Source organism: Delphinus delphis, chromosome 2, assembly GCF_949987515.2.
Source record: "Delphinus delphis chromosome 2, mDelDel1.2, whole genome shotgun sequence".
NCBI lineage: Eukaryota > Metazoa > Chordata > Mammalia > Artiodactyla > Delphinidae > Delphinus > Delphinus delphis.
Window position 1 is genome coordinate 27276395 of NC_082684.1, and position 23962 is coordinate 27300356.

At 40.6% G+C, this 23962-nt stretch overlaps 1 protein-coding gene across 7 annotated transcripts in view; it reads right to left on the reverse strand.

The window, feature by feature from the left end:
- Positions 1-23962, reverse strand: part of TTLL5 (tubulin tyrosine ligase like 5) — a 305725-nt gene that overhangs the window by 67942 nt on the left and 213821 nt on the right. For all 7 annotated transcript variants that reach the window (XM_060004157.1, XM_060004152.1, XM_060004154.1 and 4 more), the window contains one exon: positions 10184-10401. In XM_060004157.1, the coding sequence (XP_059860140.1) occupies positions 10184-10401 (218 nt within the window). The remainder of the gene's footprint in view (positions 1-10183; positions 10402-23962) is intronic.

The following is a 23962-nucleotide window of genomic DNA, read 5'->3' on the forward strand; positions in this document are numbered from 1 at the left end:
CCTGCCTCAGACATAAATAGAAATCCAGGTGAGTTCTGAGACATGAACAGTTGCAAGGGTATTTCATTACCTTTCTAACTCTGTAGGCCCATAGCCTTATATAAAGATGGAGCCTCAGCCAGTGGGTCCATGTCAGCTTTGTCAGTCTCCCTGTAGAAGAGCCCAGTGCATTCTTTAGCTCAGGATTTTTCAACCTTGGTACTACTGACATTTTGGACTGGGTAATTCTTCACTGTGGGGAACTGTCCTGTGCTTTGCAGGACGTTTAGTAGCATCCCTAGACTCTATTCATTAGATGCCAGTAGCAACACCCCTCCCCCTCCCCCCCTCCCCCCGCTCAATTATGACAACCAATGACTCCAGACATTGTCAAATGTCCTCTGGGGGGCAACATCATCTCCAGTTGAAAAAAATCACTGTTTTATTTTCTACTAATGAGTCTCTCCTCTCGGGTAGGGTACTCTCAGGCCCCAATATGCCACGGGAGCTGAGCTCCAGGCTGCCACTGCCTGCTTCCACAGCAGGGCTCAGAAAACTTGTTGCTTCAGCCTCATTCACTGATTGCTATTCATTTCTGTACACTTTGGGGCCAAGGAGATGCTTCCCTTGTTTCTTTTTTCTTCTTTAAGCTTTTTATCTATCACTGCTATTTGAAGCAGAGGCGGAATACTAAGTGAGAACTTACGGAGCCAACTTGACTGGAAGTCAGTAAGTCCAAATCTAATCTTTTGTTTTGTTTGAAACTAAGCCTTTGCCTTCAGTAGTCATTAGAGTTATTAGTGTTCAGGAAATCAGAATGTGTGTGAATTTCCATAGCCTTGCTAGCTAGAGCCAAATCATACTTATGAATATCAGTTTACTAACAACAAAAGTGAGATTTCTTTTAACAGGGAACAATAACGGCAGCAGGGATTACAAACTACACCAACCGGCATGCAATGGACACTTAATATATGTCAGGGAAACACACGATCTCCTTTAATCCTAAGAACAGCTCCACGACGTAGGTAATATTTTGCAGATAACAAAACAGAAGCTTAGAGGTATCCCTAAATAACAGTCAATTAAGTAAAGGAGCCAGGATTCAAGTCTAATTCGAAATCTTGGGATATTAGCAGTTGTACTCTACTGCCTCCCATACACTCCTCTACATGGTCTAAATAACTAACGAAGAGATAATTGTTATTTAGTGAACCTTGATGCAAAATACTATGGTGCCACCATCTCTATCTTCACCACCACCTCCTTCACTACCATTTCCTGAGAACTTATCATGAATATAAGCCATATCAGGGGCTGAACTTCTCTCCTGTCTCTCAAAAACAACCTTCATGAAAAGAGGGCTCATGTCTGTCTCGTCCACTGGTGTCATCACCAGTATTTACAGCAATGCACAGCAGTGCACATTCAGTATATATATGATAAAAGGATGAAGACAAGATATCTGTCCCTAATAGACTTAACGAAAAGCAGAACACATATGAAAAGGAAAAATAAGACAAGGAGGCAGATGGAAGAGTCAGCTGAGGAGCTGAGAATGGGGCATCTGGTCAAGCTGTGTCAAGATGATAAATTAGAACCTGATCTTGAATAAAAGGCAGGACTTAGATTCAAGATAGTTAAGGGCATTCTGTGCAGGGGGCATGACATGAGCAGGTAGGAACAATGAATGGAGCCATGTGTGAAGCAGACTGGAGACAGGACGGAGGACAAACTGCAGAGGGCTTCAATGTCCAGAGTAAGGACTCTCAACTTTACTTTGCAGGCAGCTGGAAGCCTCCAAATATTTCAGGAAAAAGGTTCAAAGAACTACTTTAAAGACAATATTTTAAAATTGCTTCCTAGGCCTACGTGTGTACCCTATTTCTTTAAGAACCCATTTGGATAGTTTAAAAACTTCTACCGTGTTCTACTTGGGTTTTTTTTTTATTCAAGAACCAATTTTGATAGTTCATATTTTTCAAAATATTATCTTTCATCCAGTTTAAAAAATTTAGTAGCATACGATTGTGTGCAGTGTCCTCATAATTTTTCAATCTCCCCTATATCTACTTTTAAAAACTTCTATTTTTAATTCTCTTATTTTTCTGGCAGAACTGTGTTTATTTTCTCCTTCCCTGTCCCCCTACCCCGAACTAAACAAGGCTTTGGATTTAACTAATTTTGCTGCTTGCTTTTCAGTTTATATTGCTTTCTTCTTGATTTCCTTTGATCTGTTTTTCTTAGCTTTGTTTTATTGACCCTTTTTTAACTTCTAGAGATGGAAGCTTAGTTCAGGTATGACAAATATGTGGCGTGCATATTCACTACGCTCAACATCAGACATTACTAATCTATCACAGCACTCTGTCTTGCTGAGCTCACAGAAGTCCTCATAATTCTTTTTAACCTGACGCTCTGCTGTAATCAGCTGAAACCACTATATTGGTTGAACCTAATTTGCCATTTGTATCTTGGTTAATTTCTCTACAATCTTTACATATTTAACACTGAAAATAATTATGAATTTACCTTTGAGTGCATCTTTGCCTAAATTTCAAATATAAGTTTTGATACATATAATTCTTTTTCTTGTTTTTAAAAATTATTTCAGCTTTATTGACTTGACATATAAAATCACAAGATATTCAAAGTACATCGTGGTGATTTGACATACATATGCATTGTGGAAGGATTCCCCTATCTAGTTATTTACCTCACATACTTACCTTTTTCTTTCTTCTCCTTCTCCTTGGTGAGAACATTTAAGTTCTACTCTCTTAGCAAATTTCTTTTTTTTTTTTTTTTTGCAGTATGCGGGCCTCTCACTGTTGTGGCCTCTCCCGTTGCGGAGCACAGGCTCCGGATGCACAGGCTCAGCGGCCATGGCTCACGGGCTCAGCCGCTCCACGGCATGTGGGATCTTCCCGGACCGGGGCACGAACCTGTGTCCCCTGCATTGGGAGGCAGACTCTCAACCACTGCGCCACCAGGGAAGCCCTCCACTTGTTTATTTTTGCTTTTGTTGTCAAATCCAAAAACTCATCGCCACGACCAAGTCAAGGAGATTACTGCCTACGTTTTCTTTTAGGAGTTTTATGGTTTCCATTCTTACATTCAAGTCTTTAATTCATTTTGAGTTAATTTTTGTGTATGTTTTAAGATAGTAGTCCAGTTTCATTCTTTTGCATGTGGCTATTCAATTTTTCCAACACCATTTATTAAAGAGACTGTCCTTTCCCCTTTGTATATTCTTGGCTCCTTTGTCGTAAATTAATTGACCATATATGTCTGGATTTATTTCTGGGATCTCTATTCTGTTCCATTGATCTATGTGTCTGTTTTTATGCCAATGCTGTTTTGATCACTGTAGCTTTGTAATATCGTTTCAAATCAGGGAGCATGATGCCTCCAGCTTTGTTTTCCTTTCTCAAGATTGCTTGGGCTATTTGGGTCTTCTGTGGTTCCATACAAATTTTAGGATTTTGGTTCTATTTCTGTGAGAAATGCCATTGGAATTGTGATAGGGATTGCACTGAATCTGTAGATTGCTTTGGGAAGTCTGGACATTTTAACAATATTAATTCTTCCAATCCATAAGCATGGAATATCTTTCCATTTATGTTTGTCTTCAATTTCTTTCATCAGTGCCTTATAGCGTTCAGCGAACAGATCTTCTCACCTCCTTGGTTATATTTATTCCTAGGTATTTTATTCTTTCTGATGTAATTGTAAAAGGCACTCTTTTCTTAATTTCTCTTTCTTATAGTTTATTGTTAGTGTAGAGAAATTCAACAGATTTCTGTATATTAATTTTGTATCCTGAAATTTCACTGAATTCATGTATGACTTCTAACAGTCTTTTGGTGGGGTCTTTAGGGTTGTATGCAACCTGTATGCAATATCATGTCATCTGCAAATAGTGGCATTCTGCAAATAGATAGTTTTACTTCTTACTTTCCACACTGATGCCTTTTATTTCTTTTTCTTGCCTAACTGCTGAATAAAGGTGGCTAGAGTGGGCTTTCTTGTCTTGTTCTGATATGTACAATTCTTATTTTCAAGGTAGTTTCCAAAATAATTTTGATCCACGTTACTTAAAAGAATGTTTTAACATTCTAAAATTATTTGGACATTTGTCTATATGTTTAATATCTCATTTTATTGTAAAGTGGTCAGAGAATGAAGACTGTATAATTTCCGATTTTTTAGGATTTACACTGAGATAGTTTCGTTTTGAAAAATACTCCCTGGGAGCTCTGCAGGGCATAAAATTGCATGTCTGTTAATTTAATCTTATTAGTTATATTGTTCAAAACCCTTTATGTCCTTATGTTAGGTCTATTTTGCCTATAATAATGACTATTCTATTCTCATTCTGGAATTCACTATTTTAGGTTGAACCTATCTTTTCTCTCATCATTTTTACCTTTGTATACCTTTTCCTCAGAATTTTGGCAGAATTTTAAAAATCTGTCCTGAATTTCATTAATTCAATTTTCTGCAGTGCCCAATCTCGATTCACTGTGTTCAACCCAATTTTTCACTCAGGTGTTCTCATTTCCATTTAATCGTTCCTGACCCCAGACTGCTTGCTCTCTCTTAGATAGATTTTTCTAGCTCTACACACCAATGCACATTAGGGATTTTCTAAAATGTTGTTTTCTTTCTTGATTAAACTTATTTTGGAGGTTGGCAGCTCCTCTGAATCTTCTCCACGGAGCTTTCTTTTAAGCTATACTATCTACTCCCAGGCCCCAAGATTTTAAAATATTTGCTCATCCTTGGAGAAGAAAGTCTAAGTTTGCTAATAAGGACACGGGATTACAGAGGAACTGATAGGAATTCTATCAAAGGCTATTTTAAGTTTCTGTCCAAACCTTTAAAAAAGGGATTTTCATAATCAGATAAGAAAGAAGGGAAGTGAGAGATGGGAAATACCCAACATTTATATTACCATTTTAACATCCCAGCAAGCAGGAATGAGAAGTAAGATTTTAATTTAAATTACCTAAGTATGAATCACCAAAGGAAGATCCATCATTCTATGACTCTCACGTATTTCTCTCCCCACTGGACCGTACATATCCCAATGGCAACTTTTGGTTAGAAGTGATTACTAGTACCTAGTTCTCTGACTGATGTCATCGTCGTCATGCCCAAACCAATTCCTAAGATCTCCTAATGCCACCACTGAGGTCCAAACGCTGAGGCCTGGTAGAGGAAAGGGAGTCTAAGTGGTGACTCCTCAACTGGCCCTTAGCTCTTTCTAGCCCCAGGCCTACCCCTTAGAGTGAGAGGGCATTGTCTGGTGTATTCCAGGGCTCCCAGTATTTTCCTACACTGCACTCCCATAGACAGGCAGTATATAAAGCCCTCGATGTTGTTGTTCTATGCAATGCTTCTTGTGCTACATCTAACAGACATTTCCCCAACACCGCAGTATGAGGGTGACACTAATTCTTCCTCCTCTTGAGTATTTCATTGGCCACTTAAGTGGTAAAACTGGCGTGGAAAGGAACGGAAGTGAGTTCCTAAGTGCTGACACTGCATTTTTCCCAAAGGCAGTATTTTAGGATGATTAATCTGCCACTTGCTGTACAGAATGGATGTGAATGGACTGGTGGGGGGGTGGGGGAGGGGTCTGAAATCAGTGGTCTACTGAGAAGAGTATGGGGTTAGCACAGTGGGGGATATGAATTCTGGCTTTGGTTCTGCCACTGACCATCTGTATACCTTGCTACACCCAAAGCCCGACATTGTGCCTTCATCCAGGCCTTTATCTTCCAGCACTGAAAGTCTATGATTATATATTTGGGAAATGCATAATTTAGAAATCTTATATTTAAGGATGGATATGCTACAGATTCAATTATATTTCTTGAAACTACACATAATAAAAGGCTGAAAGGCTGAGAGAAGATGGTTAACCTATAATATGACATCTTCAGTGCTCACATCAAGACCCTACTTTTGGACCATTGTAACTCCTGATCACTTTGCCTCCTGTTAATGACTCATATGTTAAAAAGATAGAGCATATTTTTTTCCTGATCCTTATTTTTATATTTTTCTGACACCTCCATCACATTGCTGACATCACCAAATGTTCCAGTCACATTAATTGGTATTTGGTTTAACATGCTCCCGGGCTCTCGATTGCTTTCCTCCTTCCTACTCCCTGGCAGCCTTTAGCAAACACCACTGTCCTGGGTGCTGACACTGAACGGCAGTTGACTTCAATTTCTACTGAGGTCACCCTGAGGCAGGATATCCTAAAACCTGGCAAGGAAAGGTAACCCCAGCTATTTAAAGAAAAGTCCTTTAGTTAACACATTATTGACTGGGGGATTTTTGCAGAAACGAATGCCTGTGGCCGTAATACGTCTCCGGTCAAAAATGTGTTAAGTCTGGTGTTTCTCATACAGTTTTCTTTCTTCAGAGAAGTCCCAAGGTAAACAGCTTTGACCCTGCCCTTCCAAATTCATCTCTAGTCTATGAGTTTTGCCCACCTCCCTGGCAAACTTTAATCATCTCAGGTTTCTTTCTCCATATTTCCTGGAGAGTGTGATTCTGGCTCTGAAAAAAAAAGAGGTCTTTTACAAGGAAGGAACAGTTCATATGCATGCAGTTGTTCACAGTCTGTCATCCTTCCTAGTTCAGCTGACTGCTTGGAAGAAATACCACAAATAGTTTTGAAAGGAGGATCTGAAGTTGGTACTAAATTATGAAGTGTTACAAACATTAAAGAGGAAAATCAAAAAAGGGTATTGGCACCATGGAAAAGGTAAAAAAAAATTCTAAACCACTCTCTTCACAGAATTGACAAGTGAGATTTAGCTAAAGGAAATATAAATATATGAATTTGAGAACTGTAACAAAGAACTGTTGGGCCAAGAAAGGATGAGGAAAATGGCTGTAAAGCATCAATATTAAAAAACAAACGTGTTCATTAAAAATCTTTCAACAGAATAGACTGAAAACAGGTTATTTTGGTTAATTATTCAGTGGGGACAGTGGGTTTTGTTTTACAGATGGGAAGCTGAAACCTTTAGAGGAAAAGTGACCTGACTACTATCATAAAGAAACAGGACCCCACTGTTCTGATTCTCAATTCCCTTTGCACCAAAATCCAAACGACATTCCATCTTTTATGTTCCATTGTTCTCTAGACTCAACCCTCTAGGATGTGGAAACTTTGATGCTCTTGGAAATTGCTTCTATATTTGTCCAGTGCCAACTGCTGTGCTAGGAGAAGCCTGAAGTTCAACCAAAAACACAGGGCTTGGCACGGTCAAAAGCTCATCACGACTTCTCATTGGCTGTGTCTCTTGGGACAACTATGGCATTCCTGAGTGTGACTCTGTATCTCCCTCCAGTCATAACTGAGGGTTCCGGATTCATCTGAACTGAGCCCGAATAAAGGCCGCAATAAGCTCCAAGCAAATGAAGCAACACATCTTGCAGGAAGAAAGTAAAAAATTACATGAAAATTTCTTGAAGTGCCAACTTAGTATTAACCATAATACCTAACATTTATTTAGCATTTATTATGTACCAGGCACTGTATTTGTGCTTGACATTCATTAATTCATTTATTTCTCTTAGAAACCCCATGAGGCAGGTACTATTATTATCCCTATTTTAAATAGGAAACTGAGTCCCACAGATGTTAAGTAACTTACTACGCTTGCTAGGAACAAGAATTACTTCAGAACAATAAGAGTAGTGTATCGACTGATACTCAGGATCCTGATTTCGGGAGCCATGAAAGGTTTCTCTAGATTAAAAATAACTTCATCAATCCAAATACAGTATGGAGTTTAGTTCATAGTAATGTACCGATGACAGTTTCTTAGTATGGCAGTCTTCAAATGTACCATGGCAGTATAGGATGTTAACCGTGGGGAAAACTGGGTTTATTTATCTTTACGTGTACTATCTTGACAGCTTTTCTGTAAATCTAAAATAATTCTTAAATAAAAAGATTATTTTTAAAAACTTTACCTAGATACTTCCTAGGGGGAACTTTTCATTGAGTCAGTTCAGAGAAAAACAATGCTGTTCTTTTTCCTAAGAGTCGGAAGCATATTGAAAACAGCAGGGGCCTCACGGCACTACAGTTTACATATAAGGGAAAGGATGTTCAGGTCTCCATTAGTGCTAACTTGTTTAGCTTCAGAGACTTGTGCTAGAGTTTTAAAGGCAAATTGGAAACTATTTCCTGGAACAACGCCTCATAGCATGCCTTTTGATACTTGGATTATATTTCTTAAATTCTGAAGAAATCTTGCTTTCCCCCCCTCTTCTGTGCTTTTTTGGTGCTGAGCTGCTTCCGGTTTTCCCACACTCCTGCCCGTCAGAGAGAAGAAACCACAAAAATGCAGCAAAGCAAAGTTTGTCCATAGAGCTGCAATTCCATCTCAGAAGCCTGAAGTGCTCTCCTGCCAGCATGAGTTCAGGGCAGTGAGTGGGGTCCTCGAATGTCCAGCCCTGCTGCCTGCTGACGGAGCCCCCCTCTCCACCAGCAGACTAGCCACAGGGGCACCACGGGCCATCTCAGCAATGATTGGAACAGCCACAAACCAGGAGCACACTGGCAAATTCAACATTCATATCCAACTCACTGATATTCCCACCTAACTGTGGGCTTCTCAAACCTGGGAATGAAAGTGTGGTTTTGGAATGCTTATAATGGTTACTAAGGCTTACTGAGTTCTTAAGTGTGCTAGGTCTTGTGCTATGTACTTTACAGATATTAAGTCTGCTAATATTTATCAACTGTCCTATGAAGCAAATACACTTTGTTATCCCCACTTCACAAATAAGGAAACTGAAGTCAAGAGTTTAAGTAATTTGTAACTTGTGGAAGATCTCACGTTAATAAAGTGTGTGTGTGTGTGTGTGTGTGTGTGTAGGGGGGGGTGGGTGGGATGGGACACAGGCAGGCTGGCTCCAGAGGCTGCACTCTTAAGGATTCAAGGCTATTCTTTCTAGGGTGAGGGACCATACATCCTTCTGATCATGCTATTGGCTCTCAACCACGAACTGCAGCCTTCCCACTGCCCTCTCCTACTGCTCCAGATAGTTCTATAAAGTCATTACGATGCCTGTTATTCTTAGAACAGTGCTTGGCACTTGGTAGGCACTGAATAAACGTTTGTTGGATAAATGAATAATGGCAGCAATACTATTAAAACAACCACGAGGGATTGTTTTCGATCCAAATCCAGAATTTGATTCATTAACCAAGGGGGGAAAAACACTAACTGCTTCTTCTATGCCCTAGGATTCCTTCTTACAACTAAAATTGATTTTGTGAAGGACAGATGAATGGGGAGCCTCAACGAGAACAAGAGAAATACACAAACCTCCTCTAGGCCTTTATCCATCAGGGAATGCCTGCCTCTTCCAGACATCTTTGATAAGTTCCCCAATTTTAAATGGAGAGGGGCTGTTAGAACCAGCACTCCTTTTACCAGTCCACTTCTGGTTTACTAGGGAAGATGGCTGGAGGTACAGTGAAGGACGTGACCTAAAAAACGTGATTCAGGTACGGAAATGTCTTTTTTGAGGTAAAACAGGTAGATGACAAAAGGTATTAGAAATATTGTTGCTACACAGAGCCTGATGACTAAGGTCAATGAAGTTAATCCCTCTAATGAAATCCCAATCCTATGTCTTCCCTTTCAAATGCCTAAAAATGAAGAAACAAGGGTGGGGGTGAGGGAAGAGTATTGCATTTTATCTGAAATATATATGAAAAGATCTAACTCTGTAGAATGACCAAAAGAAAAACACATCCAGGAGGAAGTTTTCATTTCCTCCCTCCAAGCCCACAGTTCAGCACTGTTACCCAGTGCACTGTCTGACTGAGGTTCCTGCTAGAGGCCAGAAGAGTTAGTTAGCAATGACCCTGAACCCTGCCAGTGGCAGCACTCATCACAACCACTGGGGAACATAAAAGAGCAGTGCCTGCCCCTCCCACAGGACACAGCCTGGACATTGGCCATGTTGCAATAGCTCCCCAGGTGATTCTAATTTGTAGCCGGGCGCTGAGAACCAGTTAGCCTTTATTCCCCATCAGGTGTTCTTTTCAACATTTCAGCACAAACTGTCTCGAGCCTCCAGAAATAGAGAGTACTGTTTGCATAGAATTGACACAACTCAGAAGAAACTGAACAGAAGATTACTGAAAACTTACTTGGAAGCCCTCTGGGATGCTGCCTTTCTGAGGACTTGTTTGTGATTGGACGGGGGTTTGGGGACCAGGGAAGAGGAAGAGCTTGGAGCCGGCACCACTGTTTGTGGCAGAGTGGTTGGCTTCTGGCCACTAGCTGTGGCGCTTGAAATTCTGCAAGCTGCACCGTTATTTATTGTCCATAAATTGGAGTTAGGTAGTGTCTGGCTGCCAAAGATCACCTACGAGAAAAAGAAAAAAATGAAAGATGGAGATGCCCTTCGCGAATTAGTTTGCTGTAAGTCAGTAACTGGTTTGCAATCCTGAGGTGGGACAAAAGGAAATGGGAAACCGTTAAAATTAAGTAATTTTTAAGGAAAAACTTCTCCTCCAATAAAGCCAATGCAGGTTTAGGTTCAGGGAAGGAAAATCTCTTTTAGCAGAGAGTTGAGATTATCTTGCTGAAAGTACACTGGAGTAGGACTCAGGGCGGCTGGGTACTATGTATTGTCCATATGCGTGAATTAGAGGAGCATTTGGTCTCTCTCAGTCTTAGTATCCCTTCATTGTTAAAGTCAACAAGTATTTAATGAATGCCTCTTGCTGGGTATCGAGTACTAGAAATACAGCACAGAACAAAAGTGACTTGAAGCCTGACTCAATTCCAGCCCACTCCCAGAACTCTGAACTCCTCTAGAAGGTTCGTACCTTGGAGGAAAGGGAAGGAGCCAGTGTGGCGTAGTAACACCTTGATGACCTAAAGATTAACATAAAACTACACTTGAAAACACTTTCAAAGTAAAATTACTACATCAATAGTAGTTACTATATACAAATACCAGAGCAAAACAAGGGTATTTTCGCTCAGAGGGTAAGCCTACAACTACTAAATAATGACCTAAAAACCATCTAGATGTCACAAACACCAACATGTACCTGCAGTAAGGATGTATTTAATTGTACGCTTCCTCAGGGAGAGGCTTAAAAAAACTCTTACAGCTTAATTCACCCCATTAGAAATAGTTTTTTTGTGTCCCAAATTTTGTTCCTGATTCTTCAATTGTGTTAACACTGCTTTCAATATGCATTGCTTCATAAAAGCTTTAAATGTAAAATAATATTAGGAGGAAAATAATATAATTGACAAAATACGTAGGACTTTTTATTAAAAGGATTTCTGGCAACTGATATCTATTTGTAGGCACGACATTTTAAGAGGCATGGAAGAAATGTCATTTCCTCATGGCAAGGCCTAAAGGAATAAGTTCAGATGCTCTTACATTCACCTTTTAGGTGAACTTCACCAGGTAAACTTATTTTTTAAGATATAAGAGACAAACTGGGTAGCTTTAGTAAATAAATGTTAACCAACCCTCCTATACTCATGCCTTGGAAGGTCCCATTTCAGGAAACTGTGTCCAAGGGCTCCAGGCTGGGCAGGTATGAGTGGGGGATCAGGGAGGGGGTCTCGTGTGGAGGGAATGTGTTTGGCTGAGAGGCTTGACAAAGAGCACAGTGATTTCAGAGGTGGAGGATTGGGGCTTTTTCACACAGACCAACTGGACTGAGATGTTCCCCGTCTCTGGAAACCACCCGAAAGGGAACTGAAGAGCTGTTCGCTTGCCTCTATCTCTGACCACAGAGGGGAGCTGAGGAAGACGTGAGCCCAGGGGCAAAGCCAGGAGCCTGGGGCTGCAGAGTGTGTACATGGGGGTGTACGTGGGAGTGGGGGAGGCAAGGGGTTGGGTGATCTGCAGAAACCAAGGGGTGCAGCAGAGGCCAGCTTGTGGGGACTGGCTCAAAAACAAACCCACTCCTTTCAAGCACTGTTTCCATATCTGAGGGCCTCAGAATCTGTGGGAGAGATTCAACTGGGAGGAAGGAGGGAGGCAGGAGAGGGCTAACCTAGGCTTCTATTTTCACCACTGCCTCCCAATAAGTGAGCTTCGACTGAAGAGTGCTTGAAAGATGCCTCATTCAGGGTGGGGAGAAGATCAGAACTCAGAATGGGGGCTGAAGAGTCCTATGTCGACCATCCATAAACACGTTCACTGGATGAGTAGTAGAGGAGGAAAACCACTGTTAGTGAAATGCTCTTGGAAATAAAAACATTCTTTACTGAGTTAGATTTTTCACACTGTGACGGAACTGCCATCAGTAAGAACATCTATTTAATACATGTTGCCCTGGTGACAACCGTATTTCAAATTCACTGAGTTTTCCTTTTATTAAAAAATCTTCCTGGGACATCTAAATACAAATAAAAAGATGAATAAAAAGAGCAAGATCAGAACAGTGAGTATAGTAAGCTTCTACTTGAGTAAAAAAGAAAAAAGGATACATACAAACATACAGTTATATGCCAATACGCACACATAAACATATATACAATGTTGGTATCTGCACAGAACAATTTTGAAAGGCTCTTAAAAATAACTGGCATCCTCCATGGAAAAGAACTGTCAGCTAGGGGTCAGGGGGAGAGGGAAACTAATTTTTTACTAGATATCATTTGTACCTTTTTGAATTTTGTACCATCTATATGTAGTTATTTATTACAAAAATCAATTATTGAAAAGTCAAAAGGAAGTCAAGTTCTAACAAGATTTGAGCAGGTAACAGATTAACTTTCTGAGTACAAATCAAAGTATCCAAATGAAAACCAAGTTTCAGGCAGCTGGTTCTAGGACCTGCCACTAGACTGGGTTGAAGAAGGAAGTGACTGTTCAACACTTACTATGGCTACAAAACCAGATTAGGTCATCAGCGAAAAGGAGACACTCAGGTAAGTGGAAAGGAGCATGGCTCTGCAGTCAAATGTGCTTGGGCTCAAATGCAGGCTCTGTCACTTATACACTGGGTGGCCTTTTCAAGTTACTTAACCTCTCTGAGCTTTAGCTTCCTCATAAAACAATTATAATCACTTGGCTGGATTGTTGGGGATTAAATGAAGATCACATAAGTAAATGTAGCCCAGGCACTCAGTAAAGGTTTCTTGAAATAAATCAAAGTGCCAGGCACACAGTAGAAACTGAAATGCTCCCTTCCTTCCCAAACTACTGCCTTTTACTGAGGAACCAAAGGACGGGCTGATATGTAAGTCTGCTTATCTGTAATGACTTGTGAATGGTAGTTGGTTCTACGTTTTTCAACATAGTTTTCTAGTCTTACAATGATGCTCACTAGCTGCAAAAACAAACTCTTAAAGTGAAAACATATGTGTAGGTTCCCCAGATCATATTTACTCAATTCTCTTTGGCAGAAATGATCTTTCCCTCTTCCAAATGCTTATAAAAATGTATTTGTATGTGTCTTATCACATTTAGCACATTCTACCTTGTATTACAGGCACTTATATATGTACTTTTTTCTGCTTCTGGACAATTCATACTGGAAATGCCTGGATTTATATCTGATTAATTTTTGTTTCACTAACTGCCTAGTAGAATGCCTTGTGCATAAAAGGTGCTTAATAAGCATTTACAACATGAATGAAAAAAAAAAAACAACTCACAGTATACCAACTATTGATTTTTTTTTTAAGCATCAGTTAAATTCCCATAAAAGAAAATAGGCAAGTTTGTGTTTACGTAGAGATGTAATCTTGTAATAGGACCATTCTCTGGAGTTTGAATAGTGCCTAGTGTGGTATGTGTTCAACTTATACTCAGCCACAAAATGTAAGTAAGCCCTTCTATAGACCCCAAACAAAAATAAATTCACCTTCCTAGATGCAAATTTTGTGGCAGGACCTTAGACACCAATGTTCCATAAGTAATAAGATCAGTCTTTATCTCAAAACACAAAATAAAATAAATCAGAAGAATTTATTGCTTAGGGGACTCACTTGCTTGGGTACTAATAATTCTTCCTTTCTTCCCAATAAAACTGCCCTGATTTTGTTTGGGTAATAATGTGTGCCCAGCTAAAAAATTACATTTCCCAATCTCTCCTGTACCTTGAGATAACCATGTGACCTAGTTCTGAGTTGTAAACAGAAGTTTCCAGGTACAGGTTCTGGGAAAGCTCTTTAAAGGGGGCAGACTGGGTTGGTTGGTGCACAACTTTTGCCCTTTACTGCTCTTCTTCTCCCCACCCAGAACATGGATATCTACCTAGAGGTGGACAGGCATAGGTAACTTCCATAGGGTGGAAGTTACTTGTTAACGGACCGCAGAGGAGAAAGACAGGAGGAGCACGGGTTCCTGATAGCACCACGGACTTTAGGAGCACCTAGCTCTAGATTTCTGACTGTACTGGGGAAAGAAAATAAACCTCTAACTTGTTTAAGCCATGGGTGTGTGTGGGGGGGGTGCCCTATTACATGCAGCCAAGTGGAACCCTAACTGAGCTGAGATATAATTCTCAATCTACCAAAGAGTCAAGCTTGTTTCAGCCTCAAGGTAACATGTGCTGCATCTCAAAAAAGCAGATACTTTTTCCGAATACAGTAAAAAGCTTCCAGGTTCTCATTTGTTGTTTGGTGATCATATGCTCATATACTGAATAGGTAATGAAATTATTACAACTCTATGCCATCCAAAACTCCCAAAAGTCAGTAATGTGGACAAGTCCCCAGGTGTTTCACCAAAGCCAAGACTAAGTGGAATGAGATTAAAGTAATCAAATCTGATTAAGAAGCAAACCAGGAAAGTACTCAGGTAATGTTAAAGGCAGACATATAAATAGATGTTTTTAGACTACTGGCAGAAATCAGCCTCCCCAGGTATACCCCATAGCCTGTATTGGCCCTAATCCTACAACTCTACCAATGACAGATTGTATGAACTGTTTTGTCCTGATATTCATTCAAAAACAAGCAGAAGAATTATATAAAGTTCTCTCCATATAATTTCTAAAAAATGTGAGGTTTGGATATACAGTATTAGCACTCTGCACTTGTGGGTTAACCCAGGGATGGGGGCTGCACCGTCATCAGTCAATGTCCTGGGCATGTAAGAACTGTATAAGCACCAGCTGTATAAGACCTGGTCAACAAGCACAAGCCCTTTGCTTCTTTATTGGGTGTGGGAAACAGCAATGCCTCAGCAAGGAGACTCAGAGAAAACCACAGTTTGAGCGTTGGCTTGGCCACAGACAAAAGACTGGAAAGGCCCTCCTTCTCCCACAACAGAAGGGTACTCGTGGGTGGGAAGGAGGAATTTCTGATAGACAGAACACAGACTGAAACTTGGAAGGTCACAGGGAAGCAAGATCTGAGCTCTCTTACTAGAAAGATAACACTGTTCAGAGATTAAATTCTGGGAGTGTGTGTGTGTGTGTGTGTGTGTGTGTGTGTGTGTGTGTGTGTGTTTTAATTCCTTCCAGAGAAACACCCCTTTTAGCCTTTACTCAGGCTTCTTGGTGATGGAGTAGAGCTGGAGGCCTCCCTGCAGTGAAATATCAATAACTCTCTAATTCATTTTTTTGAAAATTAAGGGGGATGAAGCAGGTAAATGTTAACCTCTATTGAGCGGGGTTAATGTCTCTTTGTACCCCTTTTACTCTGATATCAGAAGAGCAAACATTTGGGGCATTATTCTCCCCATATGAGATTTTTATTGTAACTTGGATAAAGTTCCCATTACGTAGCATACAAAGCCACTTCTAGTTCTGGCAGCTCAAGTACTGGGATGGTATATCTTCCTGAGCAGGTAAGATGCTAAGCACTCATCCTGCTACAACCAGGCCGAGAGCTGTTCAATGCAAAGAACACATTTCGTCTTTTGTGCAACCATATGATGCTGTGAAAAGCTCAGGGCCAGGGTGAGGGTGAGGGTAGCTGTTTCTATTTTGGCAAAAGCAAGCTTCCAAAAGGCCTTTGTCCCACCCTGCATGCAGTTCTTGGCTGTCTTCCATTCACAATGTTTGTCAGCTGGAACAAGACTGAAAGCCGAGCAAGAGAAAGAATACAACTTCCGGTACTGCAACAAGGCACTGGGCAATGCTAGGACCTCGACAGGGATGGGGCAGAAACCCTGAAGATGCTCCCGTTCATACACAGAGACACTGAAGACACAAGCACCTGAGACAGGACTTTGAGACGCCAAAGAGATTGGAAGTCCTCTGGCATTCCCTCCCACTTCTAAAACAAATGAAGAAGCTACTTCTCCTATAGCAACTAGGAAAGAAGGCTCTTACTAGTGCAAATCACCTATTCTAAAGGATGTGAATACAGGTGCTTACGTGGACAGAACAATTTAGAAGAAACTATTATTCACCAACCAACTGAAAACACTGTGCTTCAGGCAGCCCCTAAATCAACTGTACCTTCTAACATCTGAGAAACAATGCAGGCCATTAAAAACAGATACTCAAATATACTTACATGCCTCAGACTCCTGCATGTACGCAAACCAAAGATACCAGCAGTGTCTCTGAGTTGGGTTTTCAATAGCATTGAGACACTGGAACAGATCTTGGGCTAGGTGTGTGTTACAACCAAAGAAGTCCAACTATGAGGCAGCTGGCTAAGGCCAGGGCTGCAGCCCATGATCAGAAAACCCAGTGAAACTAGCCCTAAGACATCACACGGATGACATTTCCTCACTACAGGCCCACCCCCCATTCTGACAACAGAACTGACTGATAGTCATACATCGGTAGAGGCTCATAGTCTGATGGCAAATTTAGACTCCTATGACTGTAGACTCTGCTTTGCTTTCTATTTCTCTCTCCCACAATGCCCAGCAATATTTGGCAGACCAAAGGTTTTTTGTTTTTTTGAAACACGTTCATTAGAAAAAGGAAAAGTTTTAAAAGTCATTTCGGGGCTTCCCTAGTGGCGCAGTGGTTGAGAGTCCACCTGCTGATGCAGGGGACACGGGTTCGCACCCCGGTCCGGGAAGATCCCACATGCTGCGGAGCAGCTGGGCCCATGAGCCATGACCGCTGAGCCTGCGCATCCGAAGCCTGTGCTCTGCAATGGGAGAGGCCACGACAGTGAGGGACCCGCGTACCGCAAAAAAAAAAAAAAAAAAAAAAAAAGTCATTTCGAATTCTACTCTCAGAGATAACCTCTGGTAACATTTAGACTTTTTTCTGTGTATAGTCACTTATTTTCTTTGTATATACATGCATTTCCATGGGCTTACAAAAATGGTATATGATATCTGATGTTTTGGAGACTTTTTTTCATTCAAATATCTATCTTGAGCATTTTTTCATATATATAAGGGTAGATCTAGATGATTGTTTTTAATGGCTGTGTATTTTCTATCATGGTTTATCATAATTTACTGAACCAATCACCAATAGTAGAATGCTATAAACTGACACAGTAGATCTATATTTGCAGTTAAGGAAATAAGTTCCTAAAACATTTTTAAGTGGGAAAAAGTACGCCCCCTAAAATCTTATACTTCCATTGTGAAACCACACACATAGTAAGGCTGTCACCAGTTTATTTTGCTATTTAAGAATACTGTTGTGATAAACATCATGTTATTTTTTATATCTTTTGACATATACCAGATCATTTCCTTAAAGTAATTTCCTTGAAGTAGAAGGGCTAGATCAGAAGGCTGCTTCTTCTTTGTCTTTTTTATACATATTCTCAAATTGCCCTCTGTAAAGGCTGTACCAAATACATTTCTGTCAGTATGTTTGGGAGAATAATTCCCTTACCTTTCCTTGATTATTATAAGGAAATACTACGTGTCCCATGGAAAGCTGGCTCATAATTTGATGCTAATGCTGTTTCTCCTTTTTTTTTTCAACGTTTATAAGACATTTATGCCTTTGGACAAACATATTCTTTCAATCGTTTTACCATGGTACTATTAATCATTCTTTCTCCTCACATCCCTCTCTAGCAATTGTGAAATTAATTTGCTATAATTTTCAGCTGTCCAAACAAGTAAATATTAGTTTAAAAAGGTGTAGCTAATTAATATTTTACGAGCCTTGAACTTCTCCTAAACCACCTTATTGAATATCATTTAAACCAATTTCTGCTTCTGGCACAGGGGGTTTAACTAAAACCCAAATTGAAATTATAATGCAATAGCTAAGATGTGGAAGCAATCTAAATGCCCATCAACTGATGAATGGATAAAGAAAATGTATATACATGTGATAGAGCATCATTCAGCCTTAAAAAAGAAAGAAATCCTGCATAAGTTACAATGGATGAAACTTCAGGACATTATGCTAAGTGAAATAAACCAGCCACTAAAAAACAAATACAACATGATTCCACTGATATGAGGTATCTAAAGCAATCAAACTCATAGAAACACAAAGCAGAATGGTGGATGCCAGGGGCTGAGGGGAGGGGGAAACGGAGCTGTTCAATGCATACAGAGACTCAGTCATGCAAGATGTAAAAGTTTTAGTAATCTGTTGTACAACAATGTGCATATAGTTAACAATACTGTAGAACTCACAAAAATTGTTAAGAGGGTAAATTTATGTTATGTGTTTTTTACCACAATGGAAAAAAAGTAATAATAATAAGAGAAATGAATTTTTATTGAGCTTTTATCATGGTTAGCATTGCTCTAAGTGCTTTACATGTTATAGCATGTTCCCAATCATTTGAGGTGGGTCCCATCATCACCTCCATACACAGAAGAAGCAACCAGAGCACAAAAAGGTTCCGTAATTTGTCCATGATGGCAAAGCTACCAAGTAGTAAGTGAGATCCAAGTCGTCGTCGGAGTCTGATTTCACAGCCCTACTGTACTACATTGCCTTCCTCATTTATGCTATGCTGACTCCCTTTTTAAAGCAAATCCACTGAAATCAAATCTCCCTTCCAAAGCAAATCTAAAGCAAACTTAGCAATGTGTCCAATTTTCACCAGACGCATTTAAAAGACAGAGATTTCCCTGACTTTACTCCAGGAAGAAAAGGTTGAAAAAAATTTGTGTGTAAGCAAATCTTTGTTACTTCTTTTGAAAGTTAAAATATGTAAGTGTATGCGTATGTGAGTCTGTGCGTGTATAATATATAAATAAAGGTAACTTCAAAAGATCAGCAATGACCCCAGATTGAGAGTTCAATTGGTTAAAAAAAAAATAACTCATAGCCTCATTTTCAATTGTCTCTTTTATCTTTTACTTACTAGTAGTTTTAGTAAGGCCCTTGTTCTCCTAATAATGTTTGTGTCTTACATCGTCTGATAAGTAAAATGAAATAATTAGACAAGGCAATGTCTGAGTTCTTTACAACTTTAAATTCAGAGTTTATAAATATCTAACTTGTCTTTGTCTTCAAATGTTTAGTTTGTTTTACTTGGCTCAGAATATCACATATTGACCTGTTGTTCATCTTACACAGACTTTGCTGTCATATATACCTGATAAGTTTTTTCCTGTGGCTGCATCCACTGCAGATGGGTGGGGTTCTTTACATTTAAAGATGAGGTCTTTCATCATCTCATGCAAAGTTACTGCTGTGAGTCCCTCATATGCCCACAGACAAACAGAAAAAAGCCACAGGTCACAGAGTGAGGGGAGGGAATGAAACTGGCCACCAGGCAGCTGTAGCGAAACCACATTTTAAGGATATACAACAAACAAGGTCGATCCCAAGCAGCTGGTAGGTGAAGAGCTGCCTCTTAACAAACCTACAACCAAGTGGAGTTCTGAATTTTGATTCATTGTGTTGACCTTTCCTTTTACACTTGTGTGTATGGGTGTATAGCAGCAGCAACAATAAAATTGGAATGTCTTATCTGACTGATGATAAATGTATAAAACAAGAAGAAAATGAAGAGTCACTTACTCAAGGGGGAGGGAGGTAGAGTGGAATAGGGCTTTGGAAGCCTCTGACCTGGCTTAGCTATCACAACTGCAATAAGCCAGCTGGGCAACCTTGTGTAAGTTACTTAAACTTTCTGAGCAACAGTTTCCTCATCAGTGGAATGGATATAATACTATATCTAGCATACAAGAGGCACTCACTGTACACCCATTTCACTGCCTTCACCTTCCTCCCTCCAAGATTCCAGAGTGACCCTACTCTAGCAACAGCTTAGAAAACACCCTGGTGGTAACCAGGGGACTTCTATTACTAGTAGTAAGGAATCAGCATAATGAACTGATGTTTATATTGAAATAATGCATTAAGAATCAGATTTCTGGGGACTTCCCTGGTGGTCCAGTGGTTAAGAATCTGCCTTCCAATGCAGGGTTCGATCCCTGGTTGGGGAACTAAGATCCCACATGCTGTGGTGCAACTAGGCCCGCATACCGCAACTACTGAGACCACGCGCTCTAGGGCCTGCGCACCACAACTAGAGAGAAGCCCGCACTCTGCAACTAAGACCCGATGCAGCCAAAAATAAATTTAAAAAAAAAAATCAGATTTCTATGGTATTGAAAAAGCAAGCATAATATTAATCATGCAAAAGTGTCAATCTGTGTTATTCACATTGGTAGACACCTGCTGTGTTTCCTGACAGTATTCTCAAAAACACCATCATAGAAACAAAATTAAACAGTATGACCAATGACAACAACAGGGTTGAAAGGAAGAAGTGATTATTGAAGAGATAATTCCTATGTTATCAATAACAACCCACACACATGCCCTGAATCTCCAAACTTCTAGAACATATTTCGGGATTCTGCAAGACTCAGTGGTTCCTGACACTGCTCCTAAATAATAAAAGCACAAGGGAGCATAGAGTATGGGCATTTCTAAGAGTTTTAAGTCCTGGAAGACCTTATTAAGACATCTCTTTAAGAATTTGAGGTAACTGGGATAAAAGTTTAGTAAACCTTTTCTTTTGCAACAGTGTATCTGACTAGTAGGAGACTAGTTAAGATATCTGAGATTAACTTTTCAAATACAGTTTTATAGGTGTCAATATGTACTTGTCGAACGCATGAATTGCAATTTAAAATGTATGTAGGGCTTCCCTGGTGGCGCAGTGGTTAAGAATCCGCCTGCCAATGCAGAGGACAAGGGTTCAAGCCCTGGTCCGGGAAGTTCCCACATGCTGCGGAGCAACAAAGCCCATGCGCCACAATTACTGAGCCTGTGCTCTAGAGCCCGCAAGCCACAGCTACTGAAGCCCGCGTGCCTAGAGCCCATGCTCCGCAACAAGAAAAGCCACCGCAATGAGAAACCTGCGAACCGCAACGAAGAGTAGCCCCCGCTCACCACAACTAGAGAAAGCACGCACGCAGCAAGGAAGACCCAACGCAGCCAAAACTAAATAAATAAAATAAATACATAAATTAAAAAAAAAAATAATAAATAAAAATAAAATGTATGTAACAATACATATAACTATTAGTTATTGAACGCCTGAATATTGTCAGAGAGGTAGTATAGCGCATGATAGCCAAGAGCTAGGATGCCGGAGGCTGACACCCCTGGATTCCAAAACACCAGCTCTTCCATTTATTACTTTTGTGAGCCTGGGCAAGTCACATAAGTGATGCTCTGTTTTTATATCTGGAAAATGGGGCTAATAAGAGGGCAGCTGTGAAGATTCACTGTGATAACACAAATGACACTCCAGGTTCAGTGCTTGGCACATGGTAACACCCTGAGGAATATAATCCTCATGAAAACCCACAGATATACATTATCATCACCATACTAGAGATAAAGAAACCGAGGTTCAGGGAAGTTCAGATAACCTGCCGCAGGTTATGGGCTCAGGTTTAAACAGGATTATCTGACTGCAAAGCCTGTCCACAGTGCCTATTTCTAAACAGCTGAATGTAGTTTTACATGTATTATTTCACGTATTTTCAATGTCTTTTCATTAGGTAAGAAGAAAAGAGTTTGGCTTGGCAAAATCTGCTAAATCAAATGGTTCTAAGAAAATCATAATCATAAACAAGCTATAAACTAAGTGTTATATGAATTTCTGATACAGGTCAGAAGCAAATATAAAATTGAACAAAAGACCCCAAAACCAAATGAAAACAAAAAAACAGAGCAGCAGTATGTTAGAACGTTCAAGTCAACCTGCTCCAGGAGCTACGCCTGAGGTCTTGCCCACCCCGCCCCCACCCCCACCCCAGCCAACCTTCTTCCCAGGTACTCTCCTTGGAAAGACGTAAAAAGACTCCCCCTGCAGAGCCAGTCTGCTTGCCTGCTCTCCCTGTGCCGCGCTGAGGGGCTAGCGTGTTATTGCTGGCTGCCTGGAAAAGCCCGGCGCCTGCTGAATTTCTCTTTCTTTCCCCTCCCCTACAACACAAACACACAGCAGCTGAAGGCCTGGAGAAACAGTATTCACTGCTGCAGGTGGGGCAGAATTTTTCTAGACACATGCAATGAACTTTTAGGAGCAGAATAACAAGACTTGGCTGGGTTTATACGGGAATCCTTTCCACACCTGCGAGACTATGCTCTCTCTCTCTCTCTCTCACACACACACACACACACACACACACACACACACACACAGGCCGTTAGCAAAAAGCTCATTACACTTGGCCCTCAAGATGCTGCTATTGTACGGAAAGGACCCTTCAGGCGAACACTGAGCTGCCCCCGCTGCCCTGCTTGTCTGGGGACATTAGTCTCTGTTGCCCCTCACCGAATCTGGGTTAGTCTGGTGAAATTGGCCATCTTGGGATGGGGGAAGTAAAGCACAGAGTGGAAGGATTAGAGGAGCTGAGGATGCACGGTTTTTTCCTACCTTGAGTTACCTTATGATGTTGAAAATTAAGTCTACTAAAAATTGAAGGGCTTTGGAAACCAGTGAAAAATTAAGATGTACTTAAAATCCCCTCTCTCCCCCTTTGTTGTTAAAAGAAATTTCAGCAGTTCTTCCTTGGCCATCAAAATATCCTTAATTTTTCTGCTTTTGGGGCTTTTTTCAGTCTGGAGTAGGTAGAGAAGAGAGTGGGAGGGCAGGAGATGGGGGTTGAGAGCAGAGGTTTAACAAAGGATCACTTTAACAGAAACTACTGAGTAATCGCTCTGCCCTGGGCCAAGAATAACATCAGCTCAGCGTTGGCAATTAGAATCAGGTCAGTCAGGCCTCAGAGCCGGTGTAGCCCTCCTCACAGACCCCAGCAGGGAGAGCTACTCATGCTGATGTCACCAGCAGTCACTGCTGCCCAAGAAAGTCCCCCCATTCAGCTGACAGAAAAGTTTTTTATCCTTCTCCTTCAGGGGCAGGAAGCCAGTCTGAGAAGGAAGTGGAAAGCAATGAGGGAAACCGGAGAGAAGACACATTCAGATGTATCAACACACAGAGTCACTGTACCATCCCTAGAATACCAAGATCCTGCAATTTCCTCAACTATCCTGGAACTCATTTTAAATGAATTAATACATGTAAGGCACCTGGAATAGTGCTTGGACCACAGTAAGTGCTTATTAAGAGTTAGCTATTCTTACTAAAACAAAGAGGGAGGAATCTGTCCCATTATTTATCTCTCATCCATCATAAAACTTGCATCCTGGGAGTAGCGGTTGCTGAGCAGAATGTACCCCGATAAGAAGAATGAACAGGAAGTTTTCAAGTTTGGAAACTTATTGATAAGGAAACTGTAGTAGATGAAGTGAAAAAGATGGAAACAAAGTTCCTATAAAAAAAAAAGATTGCCTGAAATTTTATAAGGGCAACACTAAATTTTAACAAATCCAGCCTCCCTTTCAAAAGACAGAAGACAAATAAAAGGGAGACATTTCTAATCTCTTTCTCTCTAGCTTAATGGTTCTCCAAGTGCGGGCCCCAGAAGAAAAGGCTTAGCATCATCTGGGAACTTGGAAATAATTGAGGCCCATCCTAAACCTACTGAATCAGAAATGGAGTCAGGGAAGCAATCGGTGTTTTAAGAGACCCTCCAAGGGGTTCTGCTGCTCAAAGCCAAGGATCTGCAAACT